This window comes from Hordeum vulgare, chromosome 1H (genome assembly GCF_904849725.1).
Source record: "Hordeum vulgare subsp. vulgare chromosome 1H, MorexV3_pseudomolecules_assembly, whole genome shotgun sequence".
Taxonomy (NCBI): domain Eukaryota; kingdom Viridiplantae; phylum Streptophyta; class Magnoliopsida; order Poales; family Poaceae; genus Hordeum; species Hordeum vulgare.
In genome coordinates, this window is record NC_058518.1 from 76,296,167 (window position 1) to 76,313,243 (window position 17,077).

Sequence of the window (17,077 nt, forward strand, 5' to 3'; positions counted from 1 at the left end):
ATGCTAGATCATTGCCACGGTACACTACCGAAGGCATTCCATATAGAGTCATCCTTGCTCTAAGTTTTGAGTTGTAAGTGTGATGATCATCATTGATGGAGAATTGTCCCATGTGAGGAAATAAAAGAGGCCAAAGATGCCCACAAAAAAAAGAGGCCAAAGAGCCCATCCAAAAAATGAGAGAAAAAGAGAGAAGGGACAATGCTACCACCTTTCTACACTTGTGCATATTAAGCACCATGATCTTCATGATTGAGAGTCTCTCGTTTTGTCACCACCATATAGCTAGTGGGAAATTTTCATTACATAACTTGGCTTGTATATTCCAATGATAGGCTTCCCCAAAATTGCCTTAGGTCTTCATGAGCAAGCAAGTTGGATGCACACCCACTAGTTTTCTTTAAGAGCTTTCACATACTCTTAGCTCTAGTGCACCATTTGTATGGCAATCCCTACTCATTCACATTGATATCTATTGATGAGCATCTCCACAGCTCATTGATATGCTTAGTTGATGTGACCATCTTCTCCTAGTTTTTCTTGCAACCTCCACCACACTCCACACCACTTATAGTGTTAAAACCATGGCTCACGCTCATGTATTGCGTGAGAGTTGAAAAAGTTTGAGAAAGTAAAGGTGTGAAAACAATTACTTGGCCAATACCGGGGTTGTGCATGATTTAAATTCGTTGTGCAATGATGATAGAGCATAGCCAGACTATATGATTTTGTAGGGACAACTTTCTTTTGGCCTTGTTATTTTGAAAGTTCATGATTACCTTGCTAGTTTGCTTGAAGTATTATTGTTTCCACGTCAATAGCAAACTATTGTTTTGAATCTAATGGATCTGAACATTCACGTCACATAAGAGGAGTTACAATGGACATCTATGTTAGGTAGCATGAAAGGATCAAAAATTCATTCTTTATCACTTCCCTACTCGAGGACGAGCAGGAGTTAAGCTTGGGGATGCTTGATACGTCTCAAACGTATCTATAATTTTTGATGGTTTCACGCTGTTATCTTGTCAACTTTGGATGTTTTGTTTACCTTTTATATCTTTTTTGGGACTAACTTATTAACTCAGTGCCAAGTGTCAGTTCCTGTTTTTTCTGTGTTTTTGACTCTTTTTAGATCTGATTTTGGAACGGAGTCCAAACGGAATAAAATCCCCAAAATGATTTTTTCCAGAACGGAAGAAGATCGGGAGGCTTGAGGGCCAAGCAAGTGGGCCCATAGGGAGCCCACAAGCCCTGTTGCTGCGGCTAGGGGGGAGGCCGCGGCAACCAATCTTGTGCCCCCCTGGCGCTCCCCTGCCCTAGGTCTTTGGCCTATAAATTCCCTAAAAATCTAGAAAAAATCAGGGTGTCAACGAAAACACTTTTCCGCTGCCGCAAGCTTCCGTTTCCGCGAGATCTCAATTCAGACCTACGGGTCCGTAGTTAGTATCTAGATGGCTTCTTCTCTCTCTTGGATCTTCAATACAAAGTTCTCCATGATCTACATGGAGATCTATCCGATGTAATCCTCTTTGGTGGTGTGTTTGTCGAGATCCGATGAATTGTGGATTTGTGATCAGATTATCTATGATTTATATTTGAGTCTTTGCTGATTTCTTATATGCATGATTTGATATCCTTGTAAGTCTCTCCGAGTCTTGGGTTTTGTTTGGCCAACTAGATCTATGATTCTTGCAATGGGAGAAGTGCTTGGTTTTGGGTTCATACCGTGTGGTGACCTTTCCCAGTGACAGTAGGGGCAGCAAGGCACGCATCATGTTGTTTCCATCAAGGGTAACAAGATGGGCTTTGTCGTAGATATGAGATTGCCCATTTACATCATGTCATCTTGCTTAAGGCGTTACTCTGTTCTTTTGGACTTAATACACTAGATGCATGCTGAATAGCGGTCGACGTGTGGAGTAATAGTAGTAGATACAGAAAGTATCGATCTACTTGTTTTGGACGTGATGCCTATAGATATAATCATTGCCATAGATAACGTCATGACTTTGCGTAGTTCTATCAATTGCTCGACAGTAATTCGTTCACCCACCGTCTACTTGCTTTCACGAGAGAAGCCACTAGTGAACACTACGGCCCGCGAGTCTATTCACACCTACCGTTTGCACCTTCGCTTTTACTTTGCTTTGTTACTTTGTTGCTTTCAGTTCTTACTTGGCAAACAATCTATAAGGGATTGCCAACCCCTTCATAGCATTGGGAGCAAGCTCTTTGTGTTTGTGCAGGTACTTGTGATACTCCTTCACTGGATCGATACCTTGGTTCTCAAAACTGAGGGAAATACTTACCACCACTGTGCTATATCGCCCTTTCCACTTCGAGGGAACACCAACGCAAGGCTCCAAGGCCACGAGGGAATCCTTTGCATATTTGCCTAGGAAGTCCCTAAAGGCGTAGCCGTAGCAGAAGGATTCCTCGTGCCGTTGCTGAGGAGAATCAAGACAAGAATAGTCTCCCATCAGCACGCTTGTTTCTGGCGTCGTTGGAAGGTCTTTTGTTGCAGTAGCAGGGGCCCACAAGCCTGGAGGGGCCCACAAGCCTGGATGGCGCGGCCCCCCTGGCCGCGGGGTGGGGGCTTGTGGGGCCCCTGGGGCTCCTCTGCCTTGGCTCCCAAGTTCCCCGATCTTCTTCCATTCCAAAAAAAAATATTTTCGGGGATTTTCTTCCGTTTGGACTCCGTTTCAAAATCTCCTCTGAAAGGGGTCAAAAACATAGAAAAACAAGAACTGACACTTGGCATTGAGTTAATAAGTTAGTCCCAATAAATAAATAAAAGGCATGCAAAACATCCAAAGTTTTACAAGATAATAGCATGAAACCATAAAAAATTATAGATACGTTGGAGACGTATCACTCTCCTCCACCAAAGAATAGAAGTTCTTCATGGGCGTTAGTCCTCAGTTTAGTCCTTTTTTGTCACTTGATGATAAAGGGGGAGAAATCTGAGAGTTAGTCTTCAAGCGGGTCAAATTTATGGGCGTGTAAACTTTATTAAGTTACAAACTCTCGTTTCTTGTGAAGTGTTTGATGTAATGAGTTGTAACTTAAGCCAAATGGTGTTCTGACACTTTTGAACGTTTTTTCTCGCATGCTTATTCCTCAAGTTAATTAATGCATGCATGCTGAAATTCGTCACACGCCATTTTTCATCATGCATTTCAAATTCCTCGTACTATATGTCAAATGCATGCATGAATTACAAGATAGAGGGCGAGATCTCCATGATATATATCATTAATGTGCATTTGTTGTCCAACGCAAATTCCTCAAAATATGCACATCTTGAGGGGGAGTTTCTTTGTATCTTGCCTTCAAATTCCTCAAACTTAGTACTTACACTTCATATTATTATCCCCGTTCAAAACTTAACCTATTTGTTATCAACCACCAAAAAGGGGGAGATTGTAAGTGCATCTAGTGCCCCTTAGTGTTTTTGGTGGTTTGAAGACTTATAGGTTAAGACACTGATATGTTTGTAAGTGTAAACAGGCTCTATAAGTCGTTGAGGAGTTTGAATTATTCAATGAATATCGACCTCTAAAAATGTATGTCTTCGGGTGAAGACTTTGGTCATTCCTTGAAGACATTGATCGCGCAGAAATTGCGAAAAAAAATGATATTCCTCATGAAGATATTGAAGATGAGGAATTCGGTGTGTCCCAAAGAAAATACTTTGAAGACTTTGAAGCTCGAGGATTTACTCTTTCTGTTTCATTTTCTTTATACTTGAGTCATAGGAACACCATACTGTTAAAGGGGGTCGAGGTAAAACTATGGAATGAATTTCCTCATGATGCTCAACCCAAACCTACACCTACCAAATCCTCAAAGTGAAGAACATGAGAGACATGAGGACTTGCATAGTTGAAAGTTCCGACAGTTGCCGCGCCATGCGCCACCTGTCCCAAATCTTATCCACCCAACGGTCATATCATTAAGGGCATTTATGTCAAATCATGTCGGGATGCTCCCAGGATATAAATAGCCACCCCCACAACCACTAGCTGGTTGGTTGCTCCGAGATAAATTGACACTTGTCATTTAGAGCGACCCAAATTCCTCAAAGCCTTTGAGCAAAAATCATCAAGTGAGAAAATACCCCAAACACCTAAACCCAAACCAAAACCCAAGTGATTGAGCATCACTGAAGAAGTTATCCATGTGTGGAACTGATGCTTGTTACCTTTGAGGACTGTGCATCCTCCATATGGCTAGGCGTCATGGTCTAGAGCATCCTGCAGTCAATTGTGGATCACCGGGTGACCGAGTTTGTGAGGGTTTGGTAGTCTGCCTTGAAGACCTACCACGACTGTTGGGCGAGGAATGTGTGTCCTTAGCTCAAGGAAATTAGGGTAGGGACTGTGTGTCCTTTGGTTTCAATACCAAGCTGCTCCAAACCAGACGTACAACTGTCACAACAGTTGAAACTGGGTCATCAACAACCGTCTTCATCAAGCTACTGGTTCTATTTCCTCAACTCCTTTCATTTCCTCATTTGCATGTTGAAGACTTTCATCTGTACTGTTTGAAGAATTTGATTGAAGACTTTCTCTCAATTCATCACCTCAAATTCTTCAGGTGAGTTATTCTTCACCTGCTTATCATGTACTCATGACCTGTGTAAACTGATTCTCTTAATTCACGATGAGTACTTTGTTGTAGACGTTTTTGCACTTCTGACTAAGTACTATTTCCGCTGCACTCAGTTCATGACTGAGGATTTTCCTCACTAGTATTTCCCTTAGTGATGAAATTGTAAAAATTGCCTATTCACCCCCTCTAGTCGATATAACACACTTTCACTCTCTCGCTTCATCGGTGCGTTTTTCCACTTTGAGCGGAAGTATCGCTTGGGGGGGGGGGGGGTAGTACTGCTCCAACAGTACTGCCGCCCTCCCCTTCCATCCCTACTCCCACTTGTTTTTCTTTCTGGCTTTCGATGAGCCGTTGCCCTTTTTAAGCGGAAGTACCACTTGGGTTGGAGCGGTAGTACCGCTCCAACGGTAGTGCCGCTCAGCCCAACGGTAGTACCACTTGTGCACGACCTGTGCACATAGCGGTTGGATTTGGGAAGGCTTATAAAAGTGGGTCTTCTTCCCCAATGGTTTTTGGATCCATTGAGCTCGTATTTTCCCTCCATTGTTGACCTTCTTAGAGCTTTCCAACTCTCAATTCCTCCAATGATTCTTGCTAGTTCTTGAGGGAAAAGAGAGAGGAGATCTAGATCCACAGTTCCAGCAATCACTTTCTCCTCTATGTGAGGGGAACCCCCTTAGATCTTGATCTTGGAGTTCTTTGTGAGTTCCTTGTTCTTCCTCTCATATTCCTCCATAGTTTTTGTTGTTGTGAAGGGATTTGAGTGTGAGGGACTTGACCACTTCGTGTGTTCTTGCCATTCCATTAGTTGCATCGTTTGAGTTCTTCATGGTGATACGTGGAAGTGAAAAGTTGACAAGCTTATTACCCTTGGTGCTTGGTACCCTAGAGATTGTTCTTCGTGGATGCTTTGGCGTCCTAGAAGCTTGGTGGTGTCTCGGAGCTCAATCACTGTGGTGTAAAGCTCCGGGCAAGCGTCGGGATCTCCAATAGGTTGTGAAGATTGCCCCGAGCATTTGAGGTCATCTCGGCGCCACAATCCATTGTGGTGAAACTTTGTGGTGTTTGTTGGGAGCCTCCAATTAAGTTGCAGAGATTGCCCCAACCTTTTTTGTACTGGTTCGGTGACCACCCTCAAGGGCCCCTTAGTGGAATCATGATATCTTGCATTATGCAAGGGCATGAGGAGATTATGGTGGCCTTAGTGGCTTCTTGGGGAGCATTGTGCCTCCACACCGCTTCAAACGGAGATTAGCATACGCAAGGGTGTGAACTTCGGGATACATCATCGTCTCCGCGTGCCTCGATTATCTCTTACCCGAGCCCTTTACTTATGCACTTTACTTCGTGATAGCCATATTGTTTCTTGTTATATATCGTGCTATCACTTAGTTGTTTATCTTGCTTAGCATAAGTTGTTGGTGCGCATAGGTGAGCCTAGTTGTTTTAGGTTTTGTGCTTGACAAATTAAACGTTAGTTTTATTCTGCATTTGTTCAAGCCTAAACCGTAATTATTTTAAAGCGCCTATTCACCACCTGCTCTAGGCGACATCCACGTCCTTTCACCTTCTTTGCCGTCAGCTGACAGACATCAAAGAACTGACTGATGGTAAATTCTCTGATTCCAGTAGTGTGGTTGAGGCAGGAGCAGGTGGCCCTAACAACGCAGTTTGGCACGGGAGGAGGCGGCCCTGACATTGGAGGTTGGGGCAGGAGGAGTGGATGGTTCTCGATCGCAGTTGGAGGTGGTTGATGGTTGTGTCTCCTCGGTGTGGGTGTCGATGTTCTACAATGATTTGGTCACAACGGCGAGGTGCTGCGACAACGACAGTGTATCTCTTTGCGAACTGCTTGGTCGTACTCCGTTGGGTGGGGCGGGAGGTGCGTGATGGTTTGGGTGAAAATCCTGCACAACTTTGGCTGGTGCTTGCGACTACGACGCCCTTGTGTGTCGTTTCCCTCCTTTGAGGCGTCAGAGTGGTGTGTCAACATCTTCCTCCTCACAAGGATTGTCTTCGAATGAAAGCCTTTGTTCGTTGTACGACTGATGATGGCGGTGTCTCGACAATGTTACTCTGTTGAGAGCATCCTATTTGGAGACTTGGTTTCAACTCTTTGTGTCGTGGTTCTCTGGTGATGGGTGTTGGTCCAAACGAATCTTGGTGCTATGTACGCAGTTGCCGGAGTATCAAGACGGTGGCTTTCTCAAGTCCAATGAGTCCCGCTACCCACTCGTCGTTGGATGGTTAGCGCGTCCACAAAAAAACTTGTTTGTTGTTGCTTTTGGTGGTGTTCGGTGTTGGTCGAGACACGGCTAAATGATGTGCTTAGGATAGGCTTTTTTGGTTTATGTCCGTAATGGTTGCAGTGTGTGTGGGCATGGAATTTTAATTGCGAAAACTCTTAAAAATATCTGGATAAAAAAAATCATCCGTGCTTCGATGAAACCCAACTATTTCTACCATGGACTGTCCCCAAGCTTCGTGTGCTCTGCTCAAGGTCCTCCGTTCAAGTCCCATCCGCCATGGCCCGCCACAAGCTTCACCTACTGCTGCTCAAGGTCCACACGACGACACCGTGACGCCGTGATTTTTATCGCTGAGAGCTAATGTAGTCAGGCGTCGCTCGTCGCCGATGATGCAACGCAGAACGCAAGGAGGAGACGAGCGGTGCTGTGTTGGAGCTTTTTTCGTGCCGATCGAGTTGCAATGGTGCGCCGCCTGGGGCTACAATGGAGTGTCCCCGGAGCGTCGAAGCCGTCGCCCATGGTTGCAATGGAACTTCACCGGAGCGCCTAAGCCGCGGAGCTGCACTAAAGCGTTGCCGGCATTAAAGCTGTCCAGGGCTGCAATGAAGCGTTGCCGAAGGTGCACTGAAGCGTCGTGAGAGGCGTCATCCTTACTGCAACGGGATTACTCTGCTGTTTTTGATCGCTAGGCAAGAAGGACGAAGCATCCTGTATTGGCATATCTGCTGTCGAACACGCTAAGATCGAGCGGCCAGCCAGCGACTGATTTGTAGCGGCCGCCCTTGTTGTTCGCACATATGGTAGGGCATGGCGTACTCTTGATTTTTTATTTTTTTGCAGCCCAGTACATTTGTTTGCCCGTGGCCGTCAGTCATACTCGCGGCGGCTCCATGCGGCCACTCCCGGCGTTCGCGGCGGCCCGGCTCGCCGCCGTCCGCGCGGACCCCCGCGGCGTGCCGCTCCCGGTCTTCAACTCCCTCCTCTCCAACCTCGCCTCCTCCGACCCCTCCCACGCGCACCTCCCGCTCCACCTCTTCCGCCGCCTCCTCCTCCTCCTCCCCGCCCGCCGCCCGGACGCCTTCACACTCTCCTCCCTCGCCTCCTCCTTCCTCCCCCTCCACCCCTCCCGCCCCCGCTCCCACGCCGCCGCCTCCCTCCACGCCTTCTCCCTCCGGCTTGGCCTCCTGCACGCCGACCCCGTCCTCACCAACTCCATCCTGCTCCTCTACCTCCGCTCGCCCAACCACCCCATCACGCCGCTCCGCCTGTTCGACGAAATGCCCTCCCGCACCGCCTCCACCTACAACACGCTCATCTCCTACGCGCCCGCGGGCACCGACCTCCGGTCCCTGGCCCGCCGCATGGTCGCGGACGGGCTCTGCCCGGACAGGTTCACGGTCTCGGCGCTCTTGTCCGCGTGCGCGTCCGAGCGCGACGGCAGGGAGCTGCATTGCTTCGCCATCAAGTGCGGGATGTGCGGCGGTGACGGCGATTTCCATGTCAGCAGCGGGTTTGTCTCCATGTACTGCCGGGTCTCCCGGCCAGGCCTTGCGCACCGGGTCTTCTACGGGATGCGGCAGAGGAATGTCGTTTCGTGGACCGCCATGGTGGGAGGGTATGCGGAGAATGGCATGTTTGAGGATGCGGCGAAGGCTTTCCGGGCAATGTGGGCGGTTGATGGTATTCTGCCGAATAGGGTCGCGTTGATCAGTGTGCTCTCGGCTGTTGAGGGCCTCATGGGCTTAGCAGAGGGCAAGCAAGTGCATGGTTTCGCTGTGAGGATGGGTCTATATGGCGAGGTGTCCCTCAACAATGCTTTGATTGATATGTATGCAAAGGCCGGAGCCTTGCGTTATGCAAGGCGCGTTTTCGATGATGCTACTTGGCAGAAAGATGTGATCTCATGGGGTTCGATGGTATTGGGTTATGGCCTCCATGGTATGGGTACAGAAGCAGTTACCTTGTTTGATCATATGCATGCTTCTGGGGTTAAGCCAGACAGCATAGTTGGTCTGGGGGTGCTTTCTGCGTGCTGCAGGGCAGGATTGGTGTTGAAGGGACTTGAGATATACAACTCCCTGGTGAAGGATCACAGAGTCCATCCAACCGAGGAGATGTCTGCTTGCGTGGTTGATTTACTGGGGCGTTCCGGGTTGATTGACCATGCCTTGGACTTCATAAAGTCAATGAGTGTAGAGCCAGGCCCTGGTGTATGGGGAGCACTTCTGGATGCCTCTGTCATTCACAGTAACAAAGAAACTCAAGATTTGGCTTGCAGGTCTCTTCTTAGATTGGAAGAAGAGAGCCCTTCAAACCTTGTCTCAGTATCTAACCTACACGCCTCTTCTGGTAGGTGGAATATTGTTGAACAAGTGAGGGCAAAGATTAAACACGGAACATTGAAGAAAACACCTGGTCGCAGTTGGGTAAATGCAGCAACATAGTGACTATCACTATGCATTGGAATGAATTGTTCATAACTCTTTCAGTGGTTCAGAGCTCTACCAGCGCACACAAATTGGCTATGCTCTGGAATCATTGGCATTGTACATCAGCACTTCAACGCAAATTGTACCATTGACAGTTAAAAGAGCAGAGCTGCTGTACTTCCTCTATGCTCATAAATGTACATTCAGGCAGTGGTTATTACAGCAAACAAAGTGCCTCTGCGACAACGGTGTGGTTGTTTGCAAAAACAACAACAAGGTGTGGTCGTTTGCAATGTTCAGTCTTCCCTTTGTACTCTTACGCCAGGTAAACATAACTTATAGGTTCATTGTATGGTCTAAAATTATTTGATTGCTTCAGAAATTTGTGCTTCCTTATTTTTCACCAGAATTTGCTGTTTCTTTATTTGTCATCAGATTAAGTGATTGAGTTCCTTTTTCTAGGATAAGTAACTGAGTTGCTAGATGAATGATGAGTTGACAGCAGAACCAAGGATGGTCCAAGGAACATTCTAAGCATAAGAAATTCCAAGAACCTAACTTCCCAAGAGCACTAGACCAAGAGTCACTGTCCAGAAAAGCTCCTGAAAATTTGGAGAGCATATAGCTTTAGAGAGAGACCATTAAATAATTCTCAAGTGGTCTGTGTGACCATGGACTGAAATGAGCTTGTACTAGTACTCACTTTATACGCAGCTGGAGCCAAAGCGAAATCCTCTTTGACTTGAGTCTTGAGGTCCATGTTTGTTAACAGAACATGTAATGTCTTGTGTTATCGTCCATTTATAGTCAAGTGGTTCAGAGATCCCAAGACAGGAGGGAGGAGGAACCAACCATCTGTTCATAGAGAGTAATGTCTTGTGTTGTCGTCCATTTATAGTCAACAACAACAACAACAACAATGAAGCCTTTAGTCCCAAACAAGTTGGGGTAGGCTAGAGGTGAAACCCATAAGATCTTGCGACCAACTCATGGTTCTGGCACATGGATAGCAAGCTTCCACGCACCCCTGTCCATGGCTAGTTCTTTGGTGATGCTCTAATCCTTTAGATCCATCTTTACGGACTCTTCCCATGTCAAGTTCGGTCTACCCCGACCTCTCTTGACATTATCAGCATGCTTTAGCCGTCCGCTATGCAATGGGCTTCTGGAAGCCGTCCATTTGTAATCAAAATGGATAAATTTGCAAGAGTAGTAGATTTATAGTGGTGGACCTCTTAGCTGAGTCAAACTCACTGCAAACAGTCAAGTGTTTCCGTGTCACCAGGGCATAAACCTTTTCAGAATCCCTCGTCTGACAGTGAAACTGTACAACTATGGGTGTTCAGACAGGCCTGCAGAGAATAAAAGGACAGCTTAGGAAATTATTCAACCTTTGGTTTGTTCAAGTAAATCTAGATCTCTACATAATGGTAATCTCAAAATAGCTCTTAGATGACTCATATGGTAGCTTAGAAAGGGAATGTTAAAACCTCCTACTCCCTCCGTTCCTAAGTAGACTCACTCATTTTGCTCCGTGTGTAGTCCATATTGGAATCTCTAAAAAGACTTATATTTAGGAATGGAGGGAGTAGATGTCTAATATAATTTCTGTTGTACCATTTACTGCATTTGCAAAGTCAGAAATATCAGAAAATGGAATTCGAAGACTAATTTCCTGTGGCACTGATTCAAATCCACGTGCATCAACACTCCTAAGCCAGATTTATTCTTACAGATGAAGAGCCTGTATGGTGGTACCTTCCTTGTTGCAAGTTTCCACTGGAGCCTCCGAAGCTCGCAAACTTAACCCAAGAGGTAATTTTGCCTTTGGGGCAAGACAGCTCTACTTTTTCTGCTGCACTGCCATCATTTGAGATACTTCCATCCATTGGGGACTCCCAAGTCTTTGAAAGGTTAGTTCTCTGACACAAAGCAGAGCATATATTTTTTGTAACTCTTCTCAAGATTGTAATGTAATCTTCATGGGATCTCCACCTTGCTCCTCCAAAACCATGACTTTGCTTAATACTAGTAAAAAGAAATATGAAACACAAGGGAATAATGACATAACATAATTAGGATGGTTGCTGTGTGGTCACCCTCTGCTGGTTGTTTCTCATCTAAAAAGTGAACCTGCACTGCCCTAACAACCAATTAGAACAGGTCTGCAGCACTGCTGCTATCGTTGTCGCCTTGCTCCTCCAAAACCATGACTTTGGTTAATACTAGTAAAAAGGAAATGTGAAATACAAAGGAATAATGACATAACATAAATTAGGGTTGCTGTGGGGTCACTCTCTGCTGGTTGTTTTTCATCTAAAAAGTGAACCTGCACCGCTGCCAACATTGTCGAGGGGGGGGGGGAGAACACCAGGCGAGCACGGCTTGCTGCTGTTAAGCTTCATGCACTAGCCAACGCAACCAAAAGTCCGAACTGATGGAAAGGGCTAGTGCAATCCACATATACTCTTAACACCCCCTCTCACGTGTGACGGGGAAGACAAGTCAACACGTGCAACCGGAAGAGAGCGACGGCGCGCGAAACTCACGTATGACTCAAGAGGCCTCTACGTGGACACTAAGGTGGTACCAGCTATTTTTTAAATAAATTGCGAAAGCCAGGACTTGAACTCAAGACCTTAGCCCTGATATCATGTTAAGTTTCATGCACTAGCCAACGCAACCAAAAGTCCGAACTAATGAGAAGGGCTAGTGCAATCCACATATACTGTAACACTCCCTCTCACGTGTGACGGAGAAGACAAGTCAACACGTGCAACCAGAAGAGAGCACCGGCGCCTGCGTGCGAAACTCACATATGACTCAAGAGGACACTGTGGACACAAAGGGCTAGTGCCATCATTTGTCGGTCCAAAGGGCTAGTGCAATCCACATATACTGTAACAGCTGCATCATCTGTCGGTCCAAGTTCTGCTGAAAGGAATCATGATCCTGCTCCCCTGGGGGCGGCGGCTGCGGTAGTAGCAAGGGCACTACCCCATGGTCTCTGCTATTCGATCCCCTGATTTTGGGTTTCACTCTGAGATGGGATAAGTTTTTAAAGCTCCATCGATCCAAGTCTGACAACTAGTCGAACGGCTCTGACAACATGGACCCAGTGTCAGACTGTCTGCAGTGTGTGAACATGGGACCTGACTGCATCAGATTGCTAAACTAATTTGTAATGTTATTTTGAATCAAATATGCCATGTCTCGATTTTTCTGTGTTTTGGTTGAACCAAAAGTTGAAATTTTGTACTGATTCCATCGATCAGGGTGTCATGTAACTGAGAATAAGGTGCTCCCATGCACGATTAGCGATGTGTTGCACTATTTTAACAGAGAAAACAAAAAGAACTCCTCTTTGAGGCCAGTCTGTCTACTCTACATGGACATCTATGGCTGCTCACTTCGTTGTCTTCTCCGTAAGATCAACGGCTAGATGGATTGTAGGTGTTCCTAGTGAAGCTTAAAATTCTGAAATTTGTACTGAATTAGGGTATTATGTAACTGGTTCATGAAGTGCTTCTTTGCTATACCTATGACCGTGAGAACCATTCCATGTTCCTGTCGAGATGCTTTTTCAAGTTATCATAAAAATATTTGAGTGAACTATCCTCTGTCAGGATGTTACGTAACTGAATCAGGTGCTCCCATGGTCTTCCTGCTTATGAAATTTGAGTGAACTATCCTCTGGGGAAGGTCAAGGATGAGCTACTCGTTGATGGAAAGGACTCTAATTAACCAGGTGAGAGTCCCCGCATTTCTGTTTTCCATTCTTGTACAATTATGAACCTTCAGTAGCTCCGTACGAGATTGCTTAGGCAATGTTTTGCAATCTTGCTGCTATTGCTCAGTGGCCTCCATCCCGAATCATGTTTCTACTTGGAACAGAAATGCCATGTGAAGAGCAAGGACATCAAGATGTATCTATGTTAGCGAAAAGGGCTCTATCAAAGAAGAGTGGCGAGCTGCATTTTCCTCTGTACCTGGTAGAAGAACATTTATTAGGAGTCATAATCAACATTATCTGCTGATACTACTCACTCAAGATCTCAGATTGGTAGGGTCGGTCTCAAGTCTGAATCTAATTTTGCCAATCTGTTAGGGTACACAACAAGAAGAAATTACGATCCAAGTGATATAAATTCAAGTATTCCGAGAAAAAGAGCCAGGAACTGTTTTGACAATCTTTTGTACTGCCATGGCTGTCAGGTTACATAGCTCCTTCGTATTTACTATTCCCTCTGTACCTAAATACCTGTAGTTGGTATTTAAGTACAGAGGGAGTAGTTAATTGTCCATGCGCTGCAACGGGGTATACATATTTTAGTGGTTCATCATGCACATTGCGGTGTTTAATTGTCGTTGGAATGTGTTGTTCTTCTGGAGCAAGCTCCTGCATTCCAACGACAACTTCAGGCAGGACCAAAGAGGTTGGTGAACATGATAGACCGTAAGATTATCTAGGCTAGAGATTAACGGTAGTTTGTTTTACTTAGCATCTGTCTAGGCATTTGAGAGAGAGAGAGAGAGAGAGAGATGGAAGGAGGAGGGATGCCTTCTCCTTGGCTTGATGAGCCCGATGTGGTCATGGTGGAGGGTGTCGGTGACGGTGGTGAGTGGGCAGTGGCGACGGTGCTTCCCGTCACTACTGCGTTGACCTAGATCTATATGTGTGTCGATGGGGTGTGCGGCAACGCAGCAGACCTCGTGTTGCGTGCCGTCGGTCCCCACCTCTTTATATAGCGCAGGTGACAGGGGGCCGTCAATCATAATGGGTTGAACGTCCTCGATCAGGACGTGGATCTAATGGCCCGGTGGGCTGGTGGGTCCAGTCGGGAGGAGATCATCCTAACAGAACATACACATTTCATGTGCTTGGTGAGGGATGCGAGGTGCACTAGCCATGCGCCGCATCTCATGACTATAACGACTAAGATGCGGTCCTTTTCTATTTAGGGGGCGATGCCCCAAAATGAAAAGAAGCGCATCTATGCATTTCGCAAGCAAGATAAACATAGCACATACATAATTAAAGAATGACAAATAGGGAATCGTTTGCCATCTCATAGATAATATCAGAGTTACATCACACATTTATTCAGACAAGGTAGTTCCGCTACGGACTACATAACATAAGAAAAGGCTATGCTATCCCGCATGCTTGCCCACAATCACGACCACGGCCTCAGTCTTCTGGATAGTTCACGTACATGCGGTCGTTCTCCTCATCGTACTGCCACGTCAGCTGCGTGCCATCTGGATCACCTGTGTCGGGCGTACCTGTACCTGTTGGGGTGTTGAAGTAATCTGTGAGCCACGGGGACTCAGCAATCTATGACCTCGGTACCGAAATTAGTCAAGTTATTAGGTGAGCAAGGTTCAGTGTTTAGGTTGCAGCATCCTAAGCATTTATGGTGGCTAACTTACGTAGAACAAGTTATAGATGTGGTGGTCTACGCGAGCGGTCGAAGACTAGGTGATCACTAAGTGATCCTGAACACCTACTTACGTCAAACATGACCCCACCGTGTTCCCGATTGAAGAGAGGTCTTCGAAGGGGACAGTCACGGTTACGCACACGTTTGGTAGTTTTATTAGAATTAGTTCAAGTTATCTAGAACCGGATGTTAACAAATATTCCAAGTTGCCACATAACCGCGAGCATGGCTTTCCGAAAGATTAAACCCTGCAAGGGTGCTCCAACCAGTCCATCACAAACAGTCACTGGCCGCAAAGTAATCCTCTATCACGAATCTCGTGATCTCGTCGGATTTCTTAGAGGAAAACCTGAACTCTGGGGAGAACCAAAGCTTCACCGGGATTCCTATACGCAAGATATATCGCTAAGATAAGACAAGACTAGCAGGACCTCCCGTCGTGTCGACGACCCCGATAAGAGCCGCGTATCTCAGTCTCAGGACACGACGGATGAGCACAGCGTACACTGGCCTGATATACATCTCCCGAGTTGCCCCGGGTTGGCCCCGCACACGACTCTAGTTTGGACCAACACTCATGAGGAGCACTGGCCCGGGTTGTTGATTAATTTCTCGTTGTAGCTATTCCCTATGCAAAATTATTATTAAGTGATTAGCAGATTAAAACCAATGTTGGGTCATGCCGGACAAGTCTTAACACTACATGATTTATCAAGGGGGTCCCCATAACAACCCCGAACGTGTTAGGAGCGATCAGTTATGGAATCAAACACCGGTAGCCGGAAACTAATGCGGCAATAACGGAACAAAACACCAGCCAAAAGGCTAGGCCTCCCGTCATTTACCAAGTATATAGGTGCATTAATTAAATAACAGATTTAAACATAATGATATCCAAACTCATGTTATCACATGAGACAATTGCACCTGCAACTAGCAACGCTATCATTAGAAGCTGAGCAAGCCTACTTAGCCATTCAATATTAGCTAGGAGGGGAAAGTGTTTGGGTTTCATGGCAATATCAGGAGGCAATTATTTCAGTGGTAGGCAGCGAGCATATGACGAAGGAAACGTGAATCTAGGCATAACAAAGCTAGAGACGGTATCAAGGTCATGGTCATCTTGCCTGTGATGTCTTCAGCTTGGAACTGTTCTTGTTCGTCCTCCACGTACTCTCCCGAGTCCACGTACTCGCTCTCCGATCCCGGTACTACCCAACATAAAATAGCATCCAATGAACAACAACACCACATGATGTAACAAACAAATGATGCATGAGATGAGAATGTAGCATGCATCTCTATTCTAGTTACTTGCTTATGCATGGGAAGAAAAGACAAACTTCTGGACAAAACTTTACTCTAAGCTATCTTGACATGCATGAAGATGACATGAACAGGTGCATCACGCGAAAACGATGCAAAAACATATAAAGAACGTTGAGAACGGAGCTACGGATCAACCGGAAACTACGAAACAAGAAATGGAGTGCTACGGATCAAATCTACCACAATCACTCTCCAATGGCATACTTCTGGTATTCTCAGGTTGCCACATGATCAAACAAACAATTATAGGTGGGGTGGTGCAAAGAAACTCACCACACCACCAACTATGCACTCACAAGCTTCAAAACAACACAACTATGCATTCTGTCCTAAACAGCAACATAGCAGTTTGAGAGCAACATACAAGGCACCTACAACCACCCAAATGTGCCAAACAAGATATGTGGCAAAAGCTATTCAAAAGCTCTACAAGCATGAGCAAAAAGATAATACAAAGGAGTTACACACAGAAAGATCTACAGGTGCTAACTTGGACAAAAATATCAGTTTTTAGGGACTTAGTGAAAATCTCAGATTCTCACCAGCTGTTTATGCTCTGAAGCATTTTGACAGCCCCCAAAACAATATCTACAGGAAGTGAAAATGCATGAAAATTGACAGAGAGCTAGACAAACACAAAAGCACCAACTCTCTAGTTGGTTGCAAGGGCTAATTCCCAACACATGAACTTTTGCAACCACAACTACAAGGGAAGAAAATAACAGCAGTTTCTCAGACTTAGTGAAAATCACAGATTTTCACTAAGCTGACATTTTCAGCCACATGCCTATTTTGACAAAGCACAACTTGCACATACAAACTCCTACGCATAAAACAAAACCACCATGTTGTAGAGGGGTTCACCCACTACTGCCACATCAAGGTATCATCCTCTTAAGCTCATCACATCACATGGCACCAAGCTCTAAACATAGAACAAAACAGAAAAATGACATCTCCAGAAAGTGCCAAAAGGGAAAACTGATTTCACCAATGGATTCCTGAG

At 45.7% G+C, this 17,077-nt stretch overlaps 1 protein-coding gene and 1 long non-coding RNA gene across 3 annotated transcripts; both read left to right on the top strand.

Moving 5' to 3' along the window:
- Positions 1 to 7,735: 7,735 nt before the first annotated feature.
- LOC123424951 (pentatricopeptide repeat-containing protein At3g46790, chloroplastic-like) lies at positions 7,736 to 11,386 on the top strand. 2 transcript variants are annotated; one of them, XM_045108641.1, is made up of 2 exons: positions 7,736 to 9,623; positions 11,034 to 11,386. In XM_045108641.1, exon 1 carries the CDS (start codon positions 7,760 to 7,762, stop codon positions 9,311 to 9,313), a length of 1,554 nt encoding a protein of 517 aa, XP_044964576.1. In that variant the 5' UTR covers positions 7,736 to 7,759; the 3' UTR covers positions 9,314 to 9,623; positions 11,034 to 11,386. The 2 variants fall into 2 exon arrangements, with proteins under 2 accessions (XP_044964576.1, XP_044964569.1); XM_045108634.1 differs by lacking the exon at positions 11,034 to 11,386 and adding an exon at positions 9,761 to 10,170 and having other exon boundaries at positions 7,755 to 9,623.
- A 660-nt stretch (positions 11,387 to 12,046) lies between these two features.
- Positions 12,047 to 13,466, top strand: LOC123424966. Its single transcript, XR_006621763.1, has 2 exons — positions 12,047 to 13,046; positions 13,193 to 13,466. It is a non-coding gene; the product is annotated as an uncharacterized LOC123424966 (long non-coding RNA).
- Positions 13,467 to 17,077: the final 3,611 nt, after the last annotated feature.